Below are 21,239 nucleotides of genomic sequence, written 5' to 3'. Positions count from 1 at the left end.
TAGAGATGACACTACCCATGAATAATGCTTTCTAAGTCATCTGAATAGGGTATATCAGAGAAGTTAGTAGCTTCTGTTCACTGAAGGAGAAATGATAGACTCACCTTTTATTCTTCTGTTTGTCTTGCTCTATAGGTCCACTCAATTACTACGGATGCTGTAAGCATCTCCAAGATAGTGAACAAGAACAGATACTCTGTGAGCATTCTGCCACTTCTCTGTATACAAAAGAAAACATAGTCTTTACTTAATATTTACTTTTGAGAATTTCATATATGTATATATAGGTGAAATACTACAATGCATACTTCCATTTCTTCCTCCAGTTCCTTTTGTCAACCCCTCCCAACTTCATCTCTCTCTTTTTTTTTGATAGCCTACTATGTCCAACTAGTATTTTTATATGTATATGTGTAAAGTCATCCACTGAACTAGTGGTCATATCCTTATGAAAGTATAATTCTTCCCACAGCAACTATCCACTTCATATCCATATCTCTGTGTATTCGAGAATTTTAATTGGCTTACTCTTGTATAAATCTTGTACAGGTAACCACAGATGTTGTGAGTTCTTTATGATGTCTATATTATGTCTAGAAGATAGAATTTCACAGCTTTACTCCCCATCTTTCACCTCTTACATTCTTCATAATTTATCTGCAAGGTTTCTTGAGTCTCAGTGGCAGTGAGGTTCATATGGATGTCAAATGGACCTAATATCTACAGAACAGAACATTCAAACACTAAACAGTGGACATTATTTTTCTAAGCAGCCTGTAGAACCTTCGCCAAAGTCTATCATATATTAAGACACAAAGCAAGTTTCAACAAATATAAGAAAATGGAAGTAAAATCCTGTATTCCCTCTTATTACAATAGAACAAAGCTATATATCAACAGAAATAAAAACGACAGGAAGGCCAGGTGGTGGTGGCACACACCTTTGATCCCATCTAGCACTCAGGAGGCAGAGGCAGGTGGATCTCTGTCAGTTTGAGGCCAGCCTGGTCTACAGAGCAAGTTCCAGGGCAGCCAGGGCTTGTTACACAGAGAAACCCTGTCTTACGACCCCCCCCAAACAAACAAACAACCTAACCCCACCCAAACCAAACCAAAAATTTAAAGGAAATATATCAACTCATGGAGATTAAACCACATCCTGTTGAATAATTGGGTCATTGAAGAAATCAAGAAGGGAGAAGAAAACTATTCCTAGAATTGAATGGAAGTAAAATCATAAATATAGCAAAATTGATAAGACACGATGAAGACAATCGGAAGAGGAAAGTTTATAGTACATGGTGCCTAAATCAAAAAAGTTATTTCAAATTAACAAGTCAAAATATATCTTAGAACCTTGGAAGAAACCAGAATAAAGCAAATTCCAAAACAGCAGATAATAGGAAGAAATAACCAAAACCAGGACTGAAATTAAGGAAATAAAAACAAACAAAAAACAATACAAATAATCAATAAAAGAAAGAATTGGTTCTTAAAAACAAAATAAAAAGATTGACAAGCCCTGTGGTTCTCCTCCTGCCTGGGGGTTGCACACTGCCCAACAGTTGGCCTTAAGTCTCAGTATCTGCTTTGATAGTCTGCAGGGCAGAGCCTTTCAGATGCCCGCTGTGGCAGGTTCCTGAATTGTTTCCTGTTTTCTTCTTCTGATGTCCATCCTCTTTGCCTTTCGGGATGGGAATTGAGCATTTTAGTCAGGGTCCTCGCTCTTGATTAGTTTCTTTAGATGTACTGATTTTAGTAGGTTTATCCTATATTACATGTCCATATGAGTGAGTATTTACCGTGTGTGTCTTTCATGTAGAAAAATGCAAATAGATCCATACTTATCCATTGTGATTGTGTGCCTCAGAAAAGGTCACCCCGCCCTGCTAAAATTCACCCAATTCTGTATTGCCAAGGCTTATGCTCCCCCTGCTTGCTGCCATGGAAACCCCCTGCTCACAGACTTTCCCTTTAAAAATCTTGTTCACTCAGAGCTCGGGGTCCCACTTCTCTACTGCTGCATCAGAGAGACTTGGGTCCCGAGTTGGGTCACTCTGGTAATAAAGCTCTCTTGCATTGAGTCACCTCCTGGTGGTCTCTGAGGGTCCCGTGAACCTGGCATTACAGAAGATATTGTATTTCATACCCTCAGTAGCTGAAAATCCATGCCTATATTTGATCATATGACAATAGATTTTTTAAACTAAGAAACAAGCAGACATATTTATTGCAGTATCTGACATGATAGATTCCAAACCTTCTTTCTCCATACCCCTCAGCATGTACTGTTTTACTCCTATCTTCTAGTAGATCAATTTATTTATTAATTTTTTATGTATGTGTGATTACATAATTCTTGTGTTTCACACTTGGCTTGTTTTTCTTAACGTAATTATCTCTTATAACATGATGGTTTCACAAAGGACAAATGTAAACGAATATCATCTTAACATGTCTTAGCTATTGTATATCATGCTTTTTAATGTCTCCTTGATGTTCTAATTTGATTTCATTACAGATATACCCTCGTAATGGGTTTGCAGCACAATGTGATATTTCCGTTTTTAATTTCTTGGTGAACTTTCATAATGAAACCATAATGGCTGCAGTATTTGCAGTCTCATAAACAGAGTGTAATGGTTCCCTATTCCTTACTTTCTTGTCAGTACTTACTTTTTTAAATAATTAATAGTTGTTGAGGATAGTGAATTGATATATTTCTACCAAAGTATAATGGGAATCGTACTTTTTTCTTTGTTGTGGGGAGAACTAGCATATTTTCTTAAGGATGATGAGCCTTTGGAGAAGGTAGAGTTGAGGTCCAGTTTCTTTTGTGGTTCAATGTAATAGGACTATTTAATGGGGAAGTATATACAATGACACTTTCTCTTGTTATTTAGTAAGTGATACCAAAGGGGAGCTTAGCACTTCTATGTCAATATAATGGTCCTCCCATGTGTCACTGAATTGATTTTTGTTAAGGCTCTATTTAGTGTGGTGAGGTGACTTGGAATTTACCCAAGTAAATTCAGAATAAATGCTCTTTAGGTGACCAGACCCATGACCTTTAGCAAGTAGCTAAATATTTCAAAGCTTGCTTCTTTATTGAGCCAGAGATACACAGATATGTATCTACATCCATATTTATTTATTTAAAGTTTCTCCCAAAGATACATAGAAATAAAAAAAATGTAAAAGTGAATTACTAACCAATATATATTTTGGGACTAGTTGATTAACTATAACTCTTACATGTTGAAGTAGGGAGAACTTTCTGAATTAGTTTACAAGTTACACAGGCAACATCTAATGGCATCAATTTAAAAAAAATGTGGTTTCTAGGTCTTAGTTACAAGTCCAGTAGTTTTGGCCTCTCTATAACCCTAGGCATAGAACAGAAGGACAGTAGTTTATAGACGAGACTTCAATACCATGGCTTCAAATTCCTACAGAATTTGTTCAGCATCTCTTCCTTTTCTTTGTCCTCACCCTTTCCTTTCACACCAACAAACCTAAGTGGCTAAGTGCGCCTATGTTCATAGTCCCACCTGCATAGTACAACAGATACACAAACATAAACAGCCTTAAACAGTTCTTCATGGACCCTCTAAAAGACAGATTCAGAGACACAAAAATGTTCACATGGCTTTTGCATGTGGAACTAAATATATGAGCCTTCCAAATTATATCTGTTGCAGAGGTGATTCACTCTGTAGACTATAGCACTTGCATTGACCAAAAGTCTATGGCTAATATAAGTCCATATAAATGCCATTTCACTCATGAAAGAGTAAAGTCTTACTCTAGCAAATTTAATCTTAAAAAAAAAATGCCTTGGAAAAACTGGTCTTAAGAGATGTAGGTGCCTAGGAAGAAGCAAACTGTCAGTCATAAATGTATCATAGCAACCAGGAGGAGCCAGGATTGACTGTAATGCTTCCTCAATGAAATATCTGTATTAGTAGTTTTAAGACTTTATTTGGTTCCCTGAGGCTTTGGAATGTAGTATGTAGCTTGTATCACACGGATAGTAGGTACATATGCCTGCGAGTAAACTGATTAGAGGAATGTTCGTCATTTGACTAATACTTGAATGCTTCAATCCTCACTGAGGAGCTGAAGGCATCATTTTAAAATCATGATGAAATTCTCTCAGAAGCCTGGTACTTACATGTTGCCACAAGGAGGATCCTAAATCTGAAGTCATTACCAGCTCCATTGTTATTAAAAACACACCAAGTTGTGTTGCAATGATGCTTAAGATGTTCATGGTCAGGGTCCAGATCAGCTAGAACAGAGGAAAGTATTGTCCAGTAATTGGAAACTATTCCATATCAATTTCTGGAACGTGCATTCTTATCGAAGAACTATAGAAATTCTAATCTTTCTGGAATAGTGAGATCGCTAAAAAGGTCAGAACTGCAGATTCGTAAGGCTCCTCGTAAGACCAAACAATTTGGAGGAATAATACAAGTTTTACTATGACACACATGTATTTATTTCTCTACTGGTAACTGGTTCAATGCCTATTCTGTGCTGAGTAGAAAAGAAGTGATCTCTGCATTAGACATTTTCAAACTATTGAGGAAAGTTGAGTGCATATTAAATGTAAATGGGACATAAAAAATGTACCCATGATATGGACAGATTTACCACACCACATAATTTTATATTGCCAGAGAGCTAAAAATTCTAGGAGGTTGCAATGGTTCTTGGACAGCAAAAAGGCAAGACTTAGGGAATTTTCTTGGGAGTAAAGTTGTTATCTAGCTAGATTTCTTGCTGATGTGGCGAACTACATACTATTAAAGGTCATTCCCCAGGCAGGCCACATGCTTATCAGGCTACACACCTCAGACAATGCATGCTTTATAATGTCGGATAATTGCACTTTATCCACATCAGAGAGGCGATATATCCTTTAATATCATTATTTCCTTGTCCATATTGACAATACTTTTTTTAGTTACTAAATTTAGAAAACAAAGTATGACAATTTAAATCACTGTATTCTGAAACCTATCTTAAGGAACAAAGTATCTTAATGTAAGCTGTTATATGTTGTTCACTGATGTCAGTTTATTCGCTCTTTTGGAAAGTCTTTTGTAGAAAGGCAACCAATGAGGGCTATGAAGAATTATATCTCAAACTGCCCAGGAAACTGTCTCCCTACAGGCTGGCTTTCATAGCGACAGATGGTGTTGTGCTGTGTGCATTGATGGAGCAAAGACATCAATAGTCTCACCAAGCACTTGACTCTAATACTTGCTCTAATACTCACCTGTCAGACCAACCAGGTGCTATAGTGGCATGACTGTTATAGGGGTTAGGCAACCGCTTTCTGATTGGCTTTAAGACCTGATCCACAGGGTGGATTCCATGTCTGGTACTGTAAACCCCATCAAAAGCTCATGGTTGGGGATATCACAGCCTACAGAGGATAATCTATTCGGCTTTTTCTTTTATTAAATACTTTTATTGCCAAGTTGCTTTCTAAATATTTATGTTTATATCCATAGATTAGTACTGATCTCAGTCTTGGTCAGAGAAGCTTTTTGTGGTGAGTAATGGTTAATGGAGAGACTAAAAAATGGTGGAAGTGTTGAGAATAAATGACTGTGAGTGCTCAGCCATAGATGGGTTACCTCTATTAACCTCTTCCTACTTAGGGCACATAGGGGACATCTTGGATAAGAGGGCAGAAAGAATGTGAGGAGTTAGAGGATAAGGAGAGAAGAGAAATGCTGTCCTCTAGATGTGGTATGGCTGTTACATTTATCAACTCATAGCAGCTGTGGTTGCCTGTGGCAAGACCTGGCACAAGTTCAAGCCCGTCAAAATTCCATTATGGCGGAAGAGATCCCAAGGCTTTACCTCTAGCTGACTATTGGAGGGATTGGCTGCTGAGGGAGTAAGAGTCACTTTTCTTTTGGGTTGTGGCTTCTGGCAGGTTGCCCACCCCAGTGGATGACTCCACACCCATGTATACACGATCAGCACTAGTCAGACTCAAGGTAGTGGTGGTGGCAGTAGTGGCAGTAATAATAATAATGATGCCAAAATGCAATAGGCAATGGATATTTGGGGAAATGGTTCGGTAGTTTCTTTTTAAAAAGATAAGCATCTATACACAAGAGGAACAAGGAATATGTCAGGATCAAGTTTTCATAGAGCGTTGTTTGAAAGGGTTCAGTACTGGGAACAATGTAAATTCCCTGAACAGGTGAGTATGCCAACAAACCACATAAATACCCAATTGATTTTTTTCCCCTATAGGCAACTTATGTTCTGCAATGCTGATAAATTAGCTTACTATTTTATTCTAGATTTTTGATAGACTTTTTAGATGCTGTAGGATGTCTTAGCGTATTTCCGATGTCTGTGGATGCAACACGTATTCTGACACTCTAATCCTGCTGCTCTTTAGATCTTTTTTCCTTGAGTTCTTACATTATACAATGACTCTCTACATTATACAAACACTCTGATGTAGCGTTAGATAAATTTGTTGGCATAGCACGTATGCGCACTGTTACTGACTGTTCTAGTTTGCTTTCTCTTGCTGTGATGAACACCAAAAGCAACTTAGAGAAAGAGAGAGTTTATGTCATCTTACAGTCCATCGCAAAGGGAAGCCAAGGCTGGGACTCAAAGCAGAACACTGAGGCGGGAGTCATGGAGGAACACTGCTTACTGGCTTGCTCCCTCTGGCTTGCTTAGCTAGCTTTCTTACACAGAGCAGGTACACTCGCCCAGGCATGGTACCCCCCCCTCAGTAGGCTGGGTCCTTTTACATCAATTAGCAATCAAGACAACGGGCCATGGGCCAATCTGATAAAATTATTCAGCTGAGGTTTTTCTCTTCCCAGGTAACTCCAGTCTGTGTCAAGTTGACAATAAAATCTAACAAACACACTAGCCTCAGAGGAAAGAATTCAGTCTGTTGCTGCTAAGAGGAAATTAGTTTTCATTTTTGCATGTCACCTTATTAAGTTGAGGAAATTTCCTTCCTAGATTTTGGTGAGAGTTTTGTCCAAATAATGTGAAATACATTTTCATCTCTAAAATTATGTTTACATGTTATATTTGCACTGTTTCTTTAAAAAAAAAACTCATTGTGAAGGTAAATGTCTTTACAAATAATTTTCTTTGCCATTCTCTCAGTTTTTGTACACACAAATTGGTTGTGTGTACGTGTGAAATGTGTGTGTATGTATCTGTGGGAGAATGTTTGGCATTGGGCAAATATGGAGGTTAGAAGATGTGGTGGTTGGAATGAAAGTGTCCCCCATTGGCCCATAGGGAGTGGCACTATTTGGAGATGTGGCCTTGTTGGAACAGGTGTGGCTTTGTTGGAGAAAGCGTATCACTGAGCATGGGGGTAGGCTTTGAGGTTCCAGAATGTCAAGTCAGGCCTAGCGGCTCACTGTCTGTCTTTCTGCTGTCTGCCAGTCCAGATGTAGAATTCTCCGCTACCTCTCCAGCACCATGTGTGGCTGCAGGCCGCCATGCTTCCCACCATGGCGATAATGGGCTAAACCTCTGAGCTGTAAGCCAGCTCCAGTTAAATGTTTTCTTTTTCCTTTGTAAGAGTTGTTGTAGTCATGCTGTCTCTTCACAGCAACAGAAACCCTAAAAACAATTTCAGGTGTCTGTTCTCAGCTACTTGTAGACAGAGTCTCTTTTTGCTGTTTGTGGTTGCGTATGCCAGGCTAGCTAGCCCGTGCCCTTCTGGGACTCTACTGTATCTGACTCCCATCGTGTTGTAGATCACTGAAATTAGAGATGAACATTAGCACGCTCAGCATTTGTGTGGATTCTGGGGATCTGAACTCAGGCCCCTTTGCTTGCACAGAGAGTGAGCCACATCCCTGGCTCTTGCTTCCTACAGTTTAAGCTTAGGTTTGTTAAGTCTTAAAACAATGGTTTTTATCAACATGAACCTTGTTTGATATTCATGTATGGCAGTAGTGCTATGGCTGTACTTTCATTGCTGTGCATGATGACCTAACCACGCCACCTTGCTTTGGATTCATGTTATGTTTCTCAGACTTTTAAATATCCCCCTCCCGTAATGACTTCTGGGTAGATATCTAATGACTCAGATGTCCTGCTAAATCTTCACTGACTTATTTTATCTTTTTAAAGTTTTTACTCTTTGAAAATTTCCTACTTTCACGGACAAAACTTTCCAGAGCTGCTCTAAGTCTTCTGACTTACCATATTATTTGAAGGTTTCCTCTGTAGAACTATTGAAAAACTTCCTGACAGGATAAACTGTAAGCAAAGGCCACATTTGTTAATACCCAGTCATTATGTCTATACATAAACTTCAAGATAATTTTAGGATGCTCTAACTTGAGGGGTATTATCTCAGTTCCTTAGTGGGGTTATTAAGAAAACAAACCAAGAAATAATTCAAGATTTATACTTACAGAGATAAAATCTATGATGGTTCTAGCCACTAATGTTACAGATGCAGTAGAAATGGAATCCAGGGGCACCTTGAAATGACTTCAGCATCTCATGTGCATAACTGATTTGCATCAAACTGCTTTTGTTTTCCATTAATGCATCTTGTCTTCGTTATCATGGGCACAAATGTATCAAATAACCTTTTTGCAATGTACACTCTTATTATGAAGGAACATTATGGGTAAGAAACTGGTTTTATTTTATTTTTTTTATGTATCAAATGGCCCTTTAACAGTGCAGACTGTAGTTGCCCCATTCTTTCAGGGGAGAAACTGAGGAGATTCTAGGTCCAGCAGACAAGATCTGCACAGGTTGGCTAAAGCGTCGACAAATGTTGCCTGAACAGGGACCTTAATGAAAAGTTTTTAGAGGACATGGGGACTCCTGCATAAGGAGGCAAGCAGGGATTCATTTGGGGCTAAACGTAGGAAAACCAGCACCATGTATTGAGTTGACACAATGGTGCTGCAACGCCTTAAAGCCCCGCTACAGGAACGTTGGGATTTAATAACAGAATATAGTTCTTGGTTTGCTGAAAGGGGCACTTTATCAGAGGATCAAATTAAAGAAAATAGATTGAAAGCCCATGGATAAGGAGAAGGTATGCCAGTGCCATCCTGGGTGACTCGGGCATCGGTCCATATCGTGATGCAAACAAGTGGGGATGAGCCAAAGGATTTAGAAAACGCTATTACAGATTACAGATTCCTTACATGAGTATGAGCTAGATAATGAGACCCAAGGAAAAAAAATTACAAGCTAGAAAGTTTTTTTTTTCTCCCCAGTGCAAATTCATAAGGAACAGAATGGAAGAAAATTGAAGGTAAAAGTGTTGGCTCCAGTGGAGGATGACTGCTTCTGGCCATCTGCTTCTCTGCCTGAAATATTATAACCTCCTCTCCCTGAGAACTGTACTGATGACTGGAACAAATGGGGGAAGGGGGAAGATGCTGTGCTGCCATTGCCAGCAGGAGGCCCTTATTTGATGGGAGAGAGGATGCATGGTGTAAGTTACCAGATTCTGGAAAAAAGATAGGAACTTTCTAAAATCAGACAACAGCCTGATAAACCATATCAAGACTTTCTCATCTTTCACAGGCAGTCAGTTGTCTTAAGGTTGATGGAAAGGCAGAAAAACTTCTTATTAAGCAACTGGCATATGCTAGTTGCCTCTTTCAAAAGAGAGGTGATATTAATGATTACACCCACCTCTGTGCTGATATTGATCTTTTGCACACTCAAGGGTTAACTCTGGCTACAGGCCTCCAAGAGCATACAGTGCTTTGACTATTGGCAGTCATTTGACATGGGAAAAGGAATAAACAATGATGAATAGCCCAACTTTGTGTCAAAAGATTTTTGCAATTGCTTTAAAAAGGGCTCAAGAACTGTTCTCTCTTGCTTTTATTCTACATTATATCGATATTCTGCTTTCTATGAAAAAATAATAAAATGCTAAAAGATTTGTTTACGAAAGTAAAAATTGTATTAACCCTTTAAATTTTTATTCCTCGTAAGAATATCCTGAAATTTTTGTTAAATCCCTTGGACGACTTAACCCTGGCTTCACCTATATTATGCCCTTGTAAGATTCTAAAAAACTAATAATGCTCTGACATACATTGCCAAACCTTTTCAGGGATTTTGCCACCAGTTTGATCTAACCCACAGCACCCACATCCCATGTAACCCCTGGGTTTCAGTCTTTTGTGGAGAGAGCTAACAGAAGAACGTAAATGTTATTTCAAAATAAAGGAGGAGAGTAGGGTGGCGTGATTACTCCTCACAATATTTTATCTTCTTAAATTTTTTTTTTTAAATTTGGGCAAGGGTGCCCTTACTGCTGCAGAACATTTTTGGGCCCCTCCAAAACAAGTCAGGGTCATAGTTCTTTGGGGAAATGTTTTGTCTGGCTGGTTGAATGGCCCAGCTCCATTAATTCACTGAAGCTGAAGCTGTTTGTCTTTTTCCTCAGGGTGCTGAAAAGCCGGCGTGGATACCTGAAAAGCTGATTTGACCTGTGGAAGATGGACCAAGAAGTTCCAAAGCATTTACAGAGCCTCACCTGAAGAAAAGAAATAGAATGTAGCAACACAGTCGTCAAACCCAAAGCACAAAGTTTCCCTACCCAAAATGACTCAGATGAAGAAATCAATGACTGAGAGAAAAGAGTTGAAATCTCAGGCAAAGGGTATGACTGCAAAATTGCTGTTTTTGCTACCTTTTTTTTTTAAAAAACATGTCAGCCTTATTATTATCATTATTTATTACAGTTTTATTCAATTTGTATCCCAGCTGTGTTCCTGTCCCTGGGTCTCTTCCCAACTCCACCCTCCCTGCCTCTTCTAACTCTATGCCCCTCCTCTAGTCCACTGATACTTTAAAAAAATATTTTATTTATTTATATTATGCATATTGGTGCTCTAGCTGCATGTGCACCTGCAGGCCAGAAGAGGGCAGTAGAGGGTTGCTGGGAATTGAACTCAAAACCTCTGGAAGAACAGACAGTGCTCTTAACCGCTGAGCCATCTCTCCAGCCCCCTGTTTTTGTTATCTTATCTCTGTTGAATGCATTTGTTACCCTGAGACAGACTGTGCTGATGTCACTGAGCCTCCTGTGCTTTGCTTTATTAATTGGGAAGAGAATAATACTTCTGTTTATGTCAATGACTCTGTGGTCTTGGGTGCCCCGGTTGCTAATCATATTGTTCCCAAGCAGAGATGGTCAATAAGTATTAATTGACATTTAAGTATTAATGGTCAGGCCCTAATAATACAATATTAACTATTCAGCATTCAAAAGCAGGTAAATGACCCTCCTCCAAAGCTCTTATTTCCATTTTATTGAAGACATTTATGGTTACAGGTATTCCCACACAGTTAAAAACAACCAATGGTCCTGCTTTTTACTAGTGGGGGTTTTAAGAAATCCTGTTATGAATGGCAAATCCAACACATCACCCGAAACACTTACAACCCACAAAGTCAAACATTTGTAGAACATACACATTCCACCCTTAAGAAAGAATTTTTAAAAAAATAAAAAAGGAGACTACTTTCTGAGACTTTTGCTATTACCTTATTTACTTTAAAGTTTTAAAATTTGCCGCAGTGGGGGAACCTATTACTTAGCTTCTGGAACTTTCAGGATGCTCAGCCCTACATGTGGCCATTGTCCTGTCCCATGTCATATGAAGAAATAGACTACTGGGTATCAAGATGAAAAATTTCAGATGTTTTCTAAGCAGTTGCTTGGAATTTCAAGACAAGAAATCACAAAAAGGGATTGCTTATGCCTTACAAGGCATGAACCCTTAGTGCTCCTGATGAAGTGTCATGAACCCTTGCCTCTAGTGTTGCACTTATCATGTCTTTTTGGGCTTCTCTTAAGATGCCGATGGTTCCAAACAAGAATGAATACCCTAAGATTTAAAAAAAAAAATTAGAAAGTGGGATATGTTGGAACTTGATCAAAAAGGTGATGTATGGTGAACAATGCCTTTGGGGAATTGTGAGAGAGCTCTGGGAAAAAGGCAGAGGGCCTTTACCTCAGGGGAATGTTGTTTTCTGGATTGTTCTTGGATGTGATTTCATGCCTTCTGTGACAAACATTTACATTCAATTTACAAGACATGTTTATTCTTCTTAGATGTCGGAACATCGCTATAGAACCCAATCTGGTCAGTATACCCTAAACTTGGATATGGCCTTCCGCCTTGTTTTCATGCCTTCTCAAATATAATCTATAGTATGTGCCAGACAATTGCTTTTAAATTGGTCTGCCCTGAGAAATTTCTGGGAAGGGGCTGCTCTATTAATATTTAGTATATGCTCACTGACGTTTTTACACATGCTTTTCCGAACTCAAGCAAACATTCTTAGAACCATTGCTTTCCTTGTTTCGTTTGTTTATAGAAGTACACTGACACTAAAGTAAAGTTGTCTACAGCGCCAGACTGCATGGAGGTGGTCTCATTCTTTCAGGTCTTCGGATCCCAGGTCTACCTGACAAGATCTGCACAGGTTGGCTAAAAAGCCAACAAAGGTAGAGTATTATTGTGCGAGAACAGTTCAGGTAATAGACTAAAGTTTTTTTTTTTTTTTTTTTTTAATTGCTATTGTCCCTTTTCAGGTACATGTGGGAATGGTTTCCTAGGGAACAGGGATTGCATCCTATCTCTGGTGTGTTGCTTGGATCAAAGTCCATGAAATGTAAGGCATGCATTAATGGTTACCATCAGAGATGAAGTTACTCACCAGCAAAGAGGCCCAAAGCGAGTATCCTGAAGCTCCTATGATAGGAATATACTTATGTCCTATTCCAAATGCAAAACCTTGAGAAAAGGACAGGTATGTCCAGAAGTATCCCAGGCTCTCTACAATGAAGCTAGTCATTATTTGTATTGTCTGAAAGGAAAAGATAACCATTCTTAGTCACAGTTTCAGCTAACTCTTAAAAAGAAACACACCTCAAGACAAAAAAAAATCCAGAAAGAAACAGAAAGGTGATGTTCCTCCATGACTCCAAGATAGTGATAACTTGCAGAACTTTAGAATGAGGACATCGACTGTGGTATAATGTTCTGTGTGTCTTAGGCCATTTTGTCATGTTTTATCAACCATAATCAAGGCACAGACCTATTCTGTCACTACAAAGACATCCCAAGTTCTGCCTTTTCTTGTAACTTTCCAAGGAACGCTTGTAACTCCTGGTGATCACTCATCTGTTTTTCATACTTGCATAATTTCAAGAGTGTTTGATAAAGGACACAATTCCAAATATACCTTTTGAGGCTGGCCTTTTCAGTGGAATAGCATGGAAACCCAACAAGCTGTAGTATCTTTGTGTGGTTTCTTTCTCTTCTTATAGTAGACCATGGCATCTGGGACTCTAGATGGCTCAATTATTCACCTGACTGTCAGTTGGAAGTGAAGACTATGAGTAATCACCTGGAAATAGCTGTGTAGACTAGTTTTCAGTTCTCTGGGATAAATGTCCAGGAGTACATTTTCTGGGTTTAATGGTAGCTGGATGTTTGTTTTAAAAGAGGCTGCTGGAATACAATTCAGAGTACCAGTTACCATTTTTCATATCCTCATCCTCAGTGTTAAGGGAGGATCTCTGGCATTTGCTTGGCCACTGTTTGTTTGTAGTACATGCAGAATGTTCACTCACAATCCCCTGTTCTCACTCTTCAGTGGTTAATGATGTTGAATATCTTTATAGATGTTTATTTGCCCTCTATCTATCTTATTCAGTGAAATAATCTCTTTATGTTTTGTGTTGACTTTGGAAACAAGAAGAAATGGCTTTTAATCATCCACTATTAAAAATCTTATTTGGTCTTGGCATCATGGTAACATTAATACTAGCCCTTTGTCATCAGAAAAAAAAAAGACAGCCTACAGATTGGGAAAGGATCTTCACCAACCTTATATTTGACAGAAGGCTAATATCTAAAATATATAAAGAACTAAAGAAGTTAAACAGCAACAAATCAAGTAATCCAATTAAAAAATGGGGTACAGAGCTAAACAGAGAATTCAGAGTAAAGGAATATTGAATGGCAGAGAAACACCTAAAGAAATGCTCAACATCCTTAGCCATCAGGAAAATTGTAAATCAAAATGACCTGAGATTTCACCTTACACCCATCAGAGCAGCTAAGATCAAAAATTCAAGTGACAACACATGCTGGAGAGGATGTGGAGAAAGGGGAACCCTCCTCCATTGCTGGTGGGAATACAAACTTGTACAACCACTTTGGAAATCAATCTGGTGCTTTCTCAGACAATTAGGAATAGTACTACCTCAAGATCCAGCTATACCACTCCTAGGCATATATCCAAAAGATGCTTAAGTATAGAACAAGGACATTTGCTTAACCAAGTTCTTAGCAGCTTTATTCGTAATAGCCAGAATCTGGAAAGAACCCAGATGTCCCTCAACTGAGGAACAGATGGATACAGAAATTGTGGTACATTTACACAATGGAATACTACTCAGAAATTAAAAACAAGGAAATCATGAAATTTGCAGGCAAATGGTGGGAACTAGAAAGATCATCTTGAGTGAGATATCTCAGAAGCAGAAAGACACAAATGGTATATACTCATATAATATAATTATAGACATATAATACAGTATAAACATACTAAAATCTGTATATCTAAAGAAGCTAAGCAAGAAAGAGGACCCTGGGTAAGATGCTCAATCCTCACTCAGAGGCAAAGGGGATAGACATTGGAAGAGGATGAAAACAAGGTCCTACCCACAAAGGACCTCTGAAAGACTCTATCCAGCAGGGTATTAAAGCAGATGCTGAGACTCATAGCCAAACTTTGGGCAGAGTGCAGGGAATCTTATGAAAGAAGGGGGAGATAGAAAGACCTAGGAGAGGACTGGGGCTCCACAAGGAGAGCAACAGAACCAAAAAATGTTGGCACAAGGGTCTTTTCTGAGACTGATACTCCAACCAAGGACCATTCATGGCAATAACCTAGAACCCCTGCACAGATGTAGCCCATGGCAGCTCAGTACCCAAGTGAGTTCCTTAATAATGGGAACAGGGACTGTCTCTGACACAAACTCAGTGGCTGGCTCTTTGAAGTGTGTGTGTGGGAGCAGCCTTACCAGGCCACAGAGGAAGACAATGCAGCCAGTCCTGATGTGACCTGATAGGCAAGGGTCAGATGGAAGGGAGGGAGGAGGACCTCCCCTATCAGTGGACTGGGGAAGGTGCAGGGGAAAAGAAGAGGGAGAGAGGGAGAGATTGGGAGGGGATGAATCGGGGGGCTACACCTGGGATGCAAAGTGAATAAACTGTAATAAATAAAATATTTTTTTAAAGTGCTAGTCCTTTTTTGTCGACTTGACATAACCTAGAGTCACCTGAGAAGAGAGCCCCAAGGGGATTTGTGTAGACCAGATCAGACTGTGGGCATGTCCGTGGGGGACTGTTTAGATTACATTAGTTGATGTGGACAGACTCAGAGTGACTTTGAATAGTTGACAGGCATGTGGTTATTTTCTTTCTGCCCTTGAATGTGGATATGATTAATCATTTCAAGTTCCTGCCTTGACTGTGATCCAGAATTGTTAGCTGTATAAACCCCATCTCCCTTGAAGGTGTTTTCTCAGAACACTTTACTTCACCACAGAGATGAAGCTAGGCCAAGTCTCTTTTAGTTCTGGTGAGTGGAAAGTATTGTTTGTTCAACTCCGTGGGAAGATTCGCCTGCACGAGGACTTCTGTTCCTTGGCAACATGCTTCTGCCTGCTCTGAATCACCATGTCTTAATTTTCATTCTGACTTTTTTTTTTTTAAATGGGAGAGCAAGAACTTTTTAAGTATTCATTGAATTTCTTAAAAGGTTAGGAGTCTATTAAGGCTCATTGTGTCTCTTTAGACTTGATCTCTAGTTTTTATTCTTATGTGACACTGTACATTGAGTTCTTTTTATGAAACAAAAACAAAAACAAAAACAAAAAAACCCAACTGACTGAGCCATGGTGGTTCACATCCACAATGACCCTTGGTAGGCTGAGGAGGTAGGATTAGTAGTTTGAGGCCTCCTGGGGTATATAGACCCCTTCTCAAAAACACAAACAGTTCCTAGTCCAGAAATCAGTTGGCTGTATCTGTAGAGTCTAGTTCTGGCCTGTGTGTTTGGCTCTAGTTGTCTGTGCTTTTTCTTATTAAAAAAAAAAAATCACATAATCTGATGACTGTAGACAGACAGTATCTTAAACATCAATTAGTACGATTTTTTTCCTCCTTTGATTTAGCTGTTTTTGTTCCCTCTCTCTCCTACAGAATCTTTGGCAAACTAACCAGAGCCCAGAGGGGCCTGTGGAGTCTGAAGCACCAACCAAGAACCATGCCTGGACTAGACCTAGGTCCTCCACATATATGCAGCTGATGGGCAGCTCAGGCTTCGTGGGGCCTCACCAGCGAGGGAAGCGAGAGCTGTCTCTGATGTGGACTCCTTTGCCTGCTTTTTGATCACGTCCCCCTCACGTGACTGCCTTACTAGGCCATAGGGGAGGAGAACATGCTCAGTCCTCATGTGGGTTGATGAGCTGGGGTGGGTGGGTAGGGGGCTCCCCTATTCTGATGAATAGAGGATGGGGGATGGGACTGGAAGAGGAGGAGGAAGGGGTCTACGCCTGGGTTGTAAAGTGAATAAATAAATTAATTCATTTAAAAATGTATATAGCTATATTCAAGATATTACTAGGATTTTAATAGGAATTATGCCAAACCCATGTGCCAATTTAGGGCTGACTAACATTTTTTACTATGTTGAGATTTGCAATCCATACATGTGTCTTTTTATTGACATAACTTAAATTGATAATTTTTGTTAGTCATTTTCAAAATACAAGTCCTATATTCGGCTTCTTCCATATATGTATTTTTTCTTTAGGGATTGATATCTTCATGTTCATTATTATCTTATAGAAACACAGTTCATCTTGTATCTTGTGACTTTGCTTAATTTACTTATTTCTAGGTATCCTGTGCCCACTCATAGGTGCATGCGTGCATTCGTGTGTGTGTGTGTGTGTGTGTGTGTGTGTGTTTTGACTGTTTAGGACTTTTCTCATCTAATTTATTTATTTGTTTTTGTTTGCTCAGCACGTGTTTACTAAGGCTTGTATTCTACTAGAGGACAGGCATCCCATGCTGTCCACGACTCCATACAGGCAGTGACAGCTGAAGGAAGCGACATGTTCTAAATACAAGTCTAAATGATACAGCTTAAATGGTAGCTCGGAGGGTCTTTTGGAGTAAATAGTTTGGGATGTATCCGCTCTCTAAGACAGTAAGGACCCTCTGCAGAAGGAGCGTGTAGATTCAGTGTGCGAAGGCGTCGGGCGTGAGCACCACTTTCACGCTAAGCTAATCCTCCACGCTTAACTTTCAGTCTGGCTCTATCAGTCAGCAGTATGCATGGCTGACACAAAATCACACAGCCGGAAAGTGTGGTGGGTGGGATCGCCTGGGCAAGCAGCAGCGTGCCTGTGAGATGCGGACAGCACACACCTCTGTAACTAACCGCTGCTCAGAGAGCTCTGCAGTCTGCAGGTCCTTCTGGAGGTACTGACAATTTGCTCACCTCATTCAGCACACGTCATCAGGTTAGGGCTGAGATAGTTGGTAGATTGTAAAAGAGAGGGTTTTTTTTTTTTTTTTCCTCCTCATTTCCAGGCTCTGCATTTTTGATGTCATGTCACCACCACAGGACATGGTAATTGGCCTTCATCTGAGGAGTTCATCGAGGATGCAGGGGTGGCCCATGTCTCCTAGCTTATGTGTTATGGTGTTGACTTACTCCAAATCCTCAAATAGTATTTTGTTCTTACCCCCAACAATCTCAGTTCTTTTTTTATCCACAGACGATTTTGTGGCATAATTATCAAGATGTGACAGAGGGATGTAAGGATAAGTTTCTCTCCTGTGAAAAACATGGAGAAAAATCAATATGAATTAAACTAGTTACTCTTATTCCCTTGGGTAAGATTCCTAAGCCTGAGGGGGAAATCCAATTATACAGCTGCCATTCATTTTTTTAAAAAGATACTCGATCGCTCCCGGACAGATGCTTTTGCACCAGACTAGTATTTTGACAAAGGTAGTATTTACCACCTCTCAAAAAGTCTTGCTCCTTGATCACACTTGAGTTAGACCATGGTAAGTACTATGTGATAGCGGCCCCAATCACATCAGTCCGTCTAGCACCTACCCACGTATACCCACATTGCTGTCTCAGGAAGTCTAGACCCTTGGTAGATTTGATTTAGCCTATTACCTGTCATCAGTGTTGTCTGAGCTCAAGTCTGTCTGGGAGGTGCCTGACTAGAATAATCTGTATCACACGTTTACCCCCGATGCAGAGGAGCCTGGGAAATAAGTGCTGTATATAGGGAGGCTTCTTAAGTTAGCGAATAAGACGACCAGAGGCGGATGTTCAGTAGGCAAGACAAGAATAACTCATGGTTGCTAGCATTGACAGGGAGGGTTACGGTCCCGATTTTGTATGTGTCACAACCCTCCTTCAGCTCCTATATTTGATACCCATGAAAACGTTTTTTTTTTTTTTTCTTCTAGCTGGCCTCAACGAAAGTAGTTATCTAAGTCACTTAGTGGGGTACAGGGTAAACTCCTTGTCTGGTGATCTGGCAAAATCTGTGAGCACAAAGATGTAAAAGCTAAAAGTCAAGGCATTATTAGGTTTAATCTGTTCTAAAGGACAGGACTGCAGTGGACAAAACTTTGGGTGTGGGAAGAAGGGCACCCAGAGAAAATCAGGGATCAAAAAAGAACAGAATTTATCACCTTATGACCACCTTCAACCTCTTAGTTCTTTTTTTTTTCCTTTGGAAGTCTGGCTGCCTGCACATTATGTAAATACTCATATATATTAATTTTGCTAAAACAAATAAAAGGTAGTTTGTTTTGTTTTTTTTTCAGCCAAAAAGTTAATGCATTTGTTTCGAGCGGCCTTCTAGTTAAATATGGCTTTGACAATCTCTGCCCCATCCCCCATGACCTCTCCTCCGCGACCCAATCCTGCTCTAGTCTCTGTCTGATCAATCTTTTCCCTTTTCCTTCAACCACTACATATAGTCGTATCTAAAATTCACAACACTGTCTTTAGAGCGTTCGTTTGCAAACATTTCCGTCTCCTTAAATAAGCCAGGAACTCGGAAGGATTCAGTTGCCATGGTAATGGTCCATTGACATCTGACAAGAAGAAAAAAAGGCACAAAATACACAAAGAAAATTTTAGAATATTCGTGTTAAAACTTACCCCTTACAGGTGACTTGTTAAAAATGTAACAAACTCCTTCAAAGGCTCTTCTCAGCGACAAGAATCACCTGCAGGGTTGTATTAGGGAGAAAAAAAGAAGCTAGTATAGAATTGAAACTCACCAGAAAGTGGTGTCTAACGGCTGTTCTTAATGTGGTCTGTTCAAGGGTCATGGATTCCCTACTCTGCCGTAATCTCAGTATTGGAAGGGGGCAATCCTGAAGGGGTTGCTTTTAGGTCCAGATCGTCCTGCCCTGGGATTCCTGCAGGCAGCACCTGCCTGCCTCAGTGACGCTGCCACCACCATGCGTCCCTCATTACCTCTTGTGGATCCAACGCAGCACAGCTGCCGTTTGTGTCCCAGAGCAACCGTGAAGGGCGCCACGTGAGGAGGGCCACGCAGACGCTAGTTCTGCCGGCCCTTGGAGGTTCCACACAATCCTCAGGCCCACCAGATACAGACGGGGTTAGGTGATAGGGCCAGCGGGGTTGGGGGGCTGTAGTGCAGACACCGTTTACTGGCCATTGGTGGGCACGGTCTAGCTATTAATCTGCAGAGTGTGTAAGCCCGGCTAAGGCTGATTCCCTGCTCCATGGACTTCTCTGCCAAGCAAATGCCCCCTGCCCCCCGCTGTTTTCCAGTGGCTGGATGGAAAGCAAGTCTTTCTCTTGTGAGTCTCCTCAAAATCCGAATTCTAAACTCTAGAAGGAAAGAGTGCTTTTGGAACCCCAGATCTGGCAGGATGTGTCTTCTCTGGTTCTTTGTTTTTCTGCAAAATCAAGGTCACACCTGTTCTGTGTCCGTCCCAGGTTCAGAAATTAAATTGCATAAGTCTGTCATCCGCCCTGGGACAAGAAACTCTAGCTAATAAATACGGTGGGCAAAAGAAGACATGGAGGCTGGAGGCAAATTTGCTAAAAAGGGATCCGGAGCAGGATGAGAGGAGTTGGGGGTGAAGGTGAAAGATGACTGAAATTCATTATAGAAACGTATGAATGTGTCAAACAAAAAAATATTAACCATGAAAAATGGCTATTCGAGTCCTAAATAATAGGTATCAGAGAAGCCTAACAACAGACATCATGCTTACGTGAGACTGTCATTTATGATATGGGTCCCTACCCACCGAACATTTAGTATAAGGGTGCTAGATCTGGCACCTGGCAGAAGTGAATAAATGAATGAAAGGTCATCCATTCCAACGTCTTCAGATTATATTGTCTCAAAAGCAAAGCTGATTTTTTTTTTTTTTTTTTTTTTGGCCTGCCAACTAAAGAAGTGTTCCCTCACAGGCAATTTGCTGAGGCACCCAGTATCAGGGATTTCATGTATTATATAATTTGTTGAACAAAGCCCTGCTGATCAGAAATATGAATGACACTGTTTACGTATTGAGAGTAAGAAATGGAGAAAAATGCAGAATCTCCCTTCCCCATAGAGTTTTCCTGTGGAAAGGGGGGTGGGTGGGATGAGAGCGGATCCATTTTAATTTTAGGAGGTCAGACAAACAGAATCAAACTTAGGTGGGAAGGAGCAGGAAGAAGAAAGGACATCCCTCCAGATCCCTGAGCTTTAGGAAAAAAAAAAAAAAAAAAAAAAGTACAATGATGGCTGAATTGCCAAAAATTGAGCTCTTGGTTGCTGGATTTTGCAACCTGGATATGAATGCTGTCATAGAAAAATGTGGCCTCAGAGGACAGATTTGCCTCAAAGGGACATTGTGGAAGATGGGGGCAGAAGCATGGTAAGAGTGAGAGGACCAGGAGGGTTGCTGGAAAATAGTGACTTTTAGACACCACAGGAATGTTGTACCCATGGACTGCCAACATCTATGGTGATCTTCAGAAGACTCTCAGAAGAGTAGACCTCCGACACTTCAGCATGGATGGCTGAAGAGCTCACCGGCTCTGCTCTTACCTGAGGAGATGCAGGTAGCTGACAT

The 21,239-nt window shown here is 40.2% G+C and overlaps 1 protein-coding gene across 1 annotated transcript; it reads right to left on the bottom strand.

The window, feature by feature from the left end:
- Window positions 1-107: 107 nt before the first annotated feature.
- Ms4a12 (membrane spanning 4-domains A12) lies at window positions 108-21,239 on the bottom strand. Its single transcript, XM_055614203.1, has 6 exons — window positions 21,215-21,239; window positions 17,849-17,940; window positions 12,736-12,885; window positions 8,224-8,280; window positions 4,175-4,291; window positions 108-218 (listed from the first exon to the last, which is right to left on the bottom strand). The coding sequence occupies exons 1-6, from the start codon at window positions 21,237-21,239 to the stop codon at window positions 108-110; spliced, it is 552 nt and encodes a 183-aa protein (XP_055470178.1).

The sequence above is a fragment of the Psammomys obesus genome, unplaced genomic scaffold, assembly GCF_907164565.1.
Source record: "Psammomys obesus unplaced genomic scaffold, mPsaObe1.curated_primary_1811, whole genome shotgun sequence".
Lineage (NCBI taxonomy): Eukaryota > Metazoa > Chordata > Mammalia > Rodentia > Muridae > Psammomys > Psammomys obesus.
This window is presented reverse-complemented; position numbering and strand designations above follow the sequence as displayed.

What these genes read in the sequence shown, in the direction of transcription:
- Ms4a12 (XM_055614203.1), bottom strand. Translation starts at nt 21,239, where the DNA reads ATGTCAGCTACCTGCATCTCCTCAG. An exon ending in AGCTACCTGCATCTCCTCAG is followed by an intron (nt 17,941 to 21,214) that starts GTAAGAGCAGAG and finishes TGTTTTTCACAG; the next exon opens with GAGAGAAACTTATCCTTACA. An exon ending in GGAAACCTTCAAATAATATG is followed by an intron (nt 4,292 to 8,223) that starts GTAAGTCAGAAG and finishes CCTCTGTTCTAG; the next exon opens with CTGATCTGGACCCTGACCAT.